At 45.6% G+C, this 5,935-nt stretch overlaps 1 protein-coding gene across 1 annotated transcript in view; it reads right to left on the reverse strand.

The window, feature by feature from the left end:
* The window catches only part of LOC106518537 (solute carrier family 2, facilitated glucose transporter member 9), a gene marked incomplete at both ends in the record, with an annotated part of 85,160 nt that extends 79,638 nt beyond the window's left edge, over positions 1-5,522 (reverse strand). Inside the window, 1 exon segment of the mRNA XM_014009877.1 lies at positions 5,390-5,522. Within this exon segment, the coding sequence (XP_013865331.1) occupies positions 5,390-5,522 (133 nt within the window).
* Between the last annotated feature and the right edge of the window lie 413 nt (positions 5,523-5,935).

Below are 5,935 nucleotides of genomic sequence, written 5' to 3' on the forward strand. Positions count from 1 at the left end.
TCTTGACTATGAGATATTTTACACTGTGTTCTGCTTCTGGCTACATTTAAGATATTTTTTTTCTGTTTTTTTTTTTTTTTGGCATTTGGGTTGTTTTTCATGATCTTTTCTCTTAAGTTTTCATGTTTTTGAATTATTTCAGTTAAGTTCAGACTTGTTTCTGTTTTTCTCGACAACTAAAATCCTTTTAAACATTAAATCCTTTTGGGCTTTCGCCAAATAAAGAAAAAAACATTGAGGCAACATAAAATATGAAAAACTCTGCAGTCTGGGAGAGACTCATTTTACTGGTGATAAGTGTCTGTTTGATCGCTGTGTGGTACCTATTATACTGCTATTGTGCGTTCTGTTTCCCTGTCATGACTTTTGGAGGGCTTTAATGGAACCAAAGTCATCCTTAGTTCCAGCTGTCACTCTCCTGCGATGACATGTCAGAGTGTCTGAGTGCTGCAGTTTTATTAATGTGGTCGAGGGTCAAAATCTATGTGCTCCAGAGAGGATTCTGTCACTGACTGGAGCAAGTGACGACATTATTCTCACTTTCTCTACTGCCTTTTTAAATAATTGCTGCTGAGTTTAAAATATTTTGCAAATATAAGAAGTGGCTGCACTTTGAGCTCCCACCAAGATAGATATTTTTTGTTTGTTCTAGAAATTAAAATAGCATCTTTCACCTTTATTAAGGTTGTTCTTCATAATGTGTTTTATTCTATTACACTCAAACAGCACTTCTTCTTAAACAGCTGAATTCTATGTGTGCAACATGTTTTGTCTGCTGTCAGTAGGGATGTTGGAGGTATTGCTGGGTTTTAGTGTCTTACCTGCAGACACTAACACACATAAGACATTAGACAATCAATCAATCAAACAACTGACTGGAAGATGACTTCTGTTGTGTTGAACAGCTTATTTCTACATTTTTAATCTTGGTCTCTTCATGAACAGTATCAGTGGTATTAGTGACTAAAGATATTTATTTATTAACAGGTATGTAAATGATAGTAAATAAAAACAGTATTTAATGACATAAGTTGTTGTAAAATCCAGCAACAGTAAATCACAAATCTTTCAACTTAGTAAAGGACTTGAAATATGAATAATCAGTCAAAAAATAAGTTGAAGTCATCCAGTAATTCTAAACCATGATGAGAAGGACCAGGTTATTTGTGCATTTTCACAGAAACAACTTTCACGTTCTTTCATGTTGAGAGTGAAGTAAAAATATGAAATCCGTCCATCTGTCCGTTTTCTGCCGCTTGTCYGGGGTCGGGTCACGGGGGCTGCAGCCTAAGCAGAGAGACCCAGACTTTCCTCTCCTCAGCCACTTGGGTCAGCTCATCCAGGGGAATCCCAAGGCGTTCCCAGGCCAGCCGAGAAACATAGTCCCTCCAGCGTGTACTGGGTCTTCCTCTTGGCCTCCTCCCAGTGGGACATGCCCGGAACACCTCACCAAGGAGGCGTCCAGGAGTCATCCTAACCAGAKGAGCCATCTCAACTGGCTCCTCTCGAYGTGGAGGAGCAGCGGCTCTACTCTGAGTCCCTCCCGGATGACTGAGCTTCTCACCCTATCTCTAACTGAGAGCCCAGACACCCTGCGAAGGAAACTCATTTCGGCCGCTTGTATCCGTGATCTCATATTCTTTCAGTCACTACCCAAAGCTTGTGACCATAGATGAGGGTAGGAACGTAGTTCAACTGGTAAATCGAGAGCTTCACTTTCTGGCTCAGCTCTCGGTTCAACATGACAGACCGGTACAGCACCTGCATCACTGCAGACGCAGCACCAATCTGCCTGTCGATCTCCCACTCCATTCTTCACTCATTAGTGAACAAGACTCCGAGAAACTTAAACTCCTCCACTTGGGGCAGGACCTCCTCCCCGACCCGGAGGCGGCACGCCACCATTTTCCGGCTCAAGACCATGGTCTCAGATTTGGAGGCACTGATCCTGGTCGCTTCACACTCAGCTGTGAACCACTCCAGTGAGAGCTGGAGATCACAATCTGATGAAGCCAATACGACCACATCATCTGCAAAAAGTAGAGATGTGATCCTAAGGTCACCAAAAGGATCCCCTCAACATCTTGGCTGCGCCTAGAAATTCTTTCCATAAAACTTATGAACAGAATTGGTGACAAAGGGCAACCTTGGCGGAGTCCAATTCTCACCGGAAACGAGTCCAACTTACTACCGGCAATGCAGACCAAGCTTTGGCACTGGTCATACAGGGACCTAACAACCCGTATCAATGGGCCTGGTACCCCATACTCCAGGAGTACCCCCCACAGGAGTCCCCGAAGGACATGGTCAAACGCCTTTTCCAAGTCCACAAAACACATGTAGACTGGTTGGGTGAACTCCCATGCACCCTCCAGGACCCTGGTGAGGGTGAAGAGCTGGTCCGCTGTTCCACGACCAGGAYAAAAACCACACTGCTCTTCCTGATTCCTAGATTCGACCATCCAACGGACCCTCCTCTCCAGAACCCCCGAATAGACTTTACCAGGGAGGCTCAGAAKTGTGATCCCCCTATAGTTAGAACACACTCTGCGGTCCCGCTTTTTAAATAGGGGGACCACCACCCCAGTCTGCCAATCCAGGGGTACTGCCCCCGATGTCCATGCGATATTGCAGAGTCGCGTAAACCAACACAACCCCACAACATCCAGAGCCTTAAGGAACTCCGGGCGAATCTCTTCAACCCCTGGCGCCTTGCCACTGAGGAACTTTTTAACCACCTCAGTGACCTCGGCACCAGAGATTGGAGAGTCYGACCCAGGGTCCTCAGGCTCTGCTTCCTCATGGGAAGACGTGTCAGTGAGATTGAGAGGTCTTCGAAGTATTCCACCACAACAACCTGAGTTGAAGTCAGCAGCACATCATCCCCACCATAAATAGTGTTGGTGGCGAACCGCTTTCCCACCCCTGAGACACCAGATGGTGGACCAGAATTGCCTCAAAGCCATATGGAAGTCTTTTTYCGTGGTCTCTCTGAACTCCTCCCATCCCCAAGTTTTTGCCTCAGCGACCACCCGAGCCGCAATCTGCTTGGACTGCCGATACCTATCTGCTGCTTCCTGATTCCCCAGGTCAAAAAGACCTGATAGGACTCCTTCTTTAGCCTGACAGCATCCCTCACCGCCGGTGTCCACCAGCGGGTTCGTGGGTTACCGCCAAGACAGGCACCAACAACCTTACGGCTACAGCTTAGGTAAGCCACCCTGACAATGGAGGTACGGAGCATGGCCTACTCGGACTCAATATCCCCCACCACCCCCCGATCATGTTCGAAGTTGCACCGTAGGTGTGAGTTGAAGCTCCGTCTGATGGGAGACTCTAACAGACGTTCCGAGCAGACCCTCATTATACGTTTGGGTCTGCCAGGTCTGACCGGCATCATCCCCCACCAACGGAGCCAACTCACCACCAGGTAGTGGTCAGTTGACAGCTCTGCCCCCTCTTCCCCCGGGTGTCCAAAACATGCTGCCGCAGTTCAGATGAAATGACAGCAAAGTCTGTCATTGAGCTGCGGCCTAGAGTGTCTTGGTGCCAAGAGCAAATATGGACACCTTATGTTTGAACATGGTGTTCATTATGGACAATCCATGACAAGCACAGAAGTCCAATAACAAAACACTGCTCGGGTTCGGATCAGGGGGGCCATTCCTCCCAACCACACATGTCAAGGTCTCACTGTCATTACCCACATGAGCATTGAAGTCCCCCAGCAGAACAAGGGAGTCCCCATTAGGAGCGCTCTCCAGCACCCCCTCCAAGGACTCCAGAAAGGGTGGGTAATCTGAACTGCTGTTAGGCGCACAGGCACAAACAACGGTCAGGATCCGTCCCCCCCACTCGTAGGCGGAGGGAGGCTACCCTCTCATTCACTGGGGTGAACCCCAATGTACAGGCACCAAGATGGGGGAGCAATAAGTATGCCCACTCCTGCTCGGTACCTCTCAGCATGGGCAACTCCAGAGTGAAAGAGTGTCCAAACCCTCTCTAGGAGACTGGTTCCAGAGCACAATGCGTTGAGATGAGTCAAACTATGTCTAGTTGGAACCTCTCAACCTCACACACCAGCTCAGGCTCCTTCCCCACCAAAGAGGTGACATTCCATGTCCCTAGAGCCAGCTTCTGTAGCCGAGGATCGGACCGCCAAGGTCCCCGCCTTCAACCACTGCCCAACACACATTGCACCCGACCCCTATGGCCCCTCCCACAGGTTGTGAGCCCATGGGAAGGGGGACCCACATCTCCTCTCCAGGCTGTGCCTGACTGGGCTCCATGGGCRAAAGTCCGGCCACCAGGCGCTTGCCAATGTGCCCCACCTCCAGGCCTGTCTCCAGAGTGGGGCCCCGGTGAACCGCGTCCGGGCAAGGGAACACCGAACCCATCCATCATATTCCTCATAGGGGTCTTTGGGCTGCACTTTGTCTGATCCCTCACCTAGGACCTGTTTGCCTTGTATGACCTTACTGGGGGCATGAAGCCCCCGACAACATAGCTCCTAGGATCATTGGGACACTCAAACCTCTCCACCACAATAAGGTGGAGGTAAATATGAAATCATATGGCTTAAAGTGCCTGTGACATCAAATTGTTGTAATAAATATGAATGATTTTTGGAAAGAGAACATTGAAAACACATTGTAAAAAAAACTCACGCTGCTGAGATGAGTAGTTGCTAAGATATTTGCATGTGAATTAACAGGAAGTGATATCAAAGGGGAATGTCTGAATGTGAACAGAGCATTACTACAATAAATAACCACACAGACTGTAGAGAAGAATCTGATGTTTCTTTAGATAATTTTCAATCACTATCATAGAGAGATGAAGAGTAAGAGTTCAAAAAAATTATAAATAAACAAAAACCAAGGAGTTCCTTTCTTAAAGAACTTCTCTTTGATGTCACTTCCTGCTTCACTTATACTGAGCCAAATGCAAAAGAACATATGCCAGTTATGTGACATGTATTATGCCAATTTTCTTAAATATAAAGGTGTTTTTTTACTTTTTGTATTTGATGGATATGTATGCCACATGCACTTTAAGTTGAAACGGACAATAATAAGTTTTGGAATAAATAGTTTTGGTTGTAGTTTGGTTTTGTCTTCAATATTAGCTAAGGATCAGTTTTTGAAAGCAATGGAAAAAATGTATTAAACTCCTGAAAATAGTCACATTGATTTGTTTTATATTTTATTGTGCTGAGAGATGCATTGACATCAATATAAAAATTCTGTTGGCCAACTCTTCCACACTTTTAGAGCAGTTTGGGTGTAAAGAAATAAAAGGTCAAGTGAGAGCCACCGCTGCTAATGAAACGCTTGTTTTCACCATGCAGACTTTTTGAGTGAGMACTCTTTTCTCCTGTGTATATTACCTTTTTCTGCCCCAGCTTCATCTCTCCTCTCCATCAGCAGATAACGAGGACTTTCAGGGAGGAAGGGCAGAACACACAGCTGCAGCACTGCCGGAAATGCCAGGAAGGAAAACAGGTAAATCCACCTGGACTCCTGCATTCAGAGCATGAACAGAAGAGCTGCATTAAAGCTCCAGACATAGAAGAGTTATGTTTAACTAAATACATGAATCCCACAGCTGTTATATTACATTTAGTTATTGTGTTTTCACAAAACAGCACAAAAGTCTTATTTAATATGTCAACACTTGGTGTAGGAGTGAAGAAAATTAACTAATGTGTTTCTTAATTAACCTATTTATGTAATAGATCTGAAAGTTTGTATGGTTTGAATGCTGTCTGCGTCGACAACTAAACAAATAAATTTTACATGGCTCAGATGGAAATGGGGAACTTCTAAACAATAATCATTTAAAGGATGTACATTTAAAGGAAACATACCATGCTTTTAAATCATTCCTTTCCTGGTTAAATCATTCATTTGGAGTTTATATAAAGCAGAACTGC

The sequence above is a fragment of the Austrofundulus limnaeus genome, unplaced genomic scaffold (genome assembly GCF_001266775.1).
Source record: "Austrofundulus limnaeus strain Quisiro unplaced genomic scaffold, Austrofundulus_limnaeus-1.0 Scaffold62, whole genome shotgun sequence".
Classification (NCBI taxonomy): domain Eukaryota; kingdom Metazoa; phylum Chordata; class Actinopteri; order Cyprinodontiformes; family Rivulidae; genus Austrofundulus; species Austrofundulus limnaeus.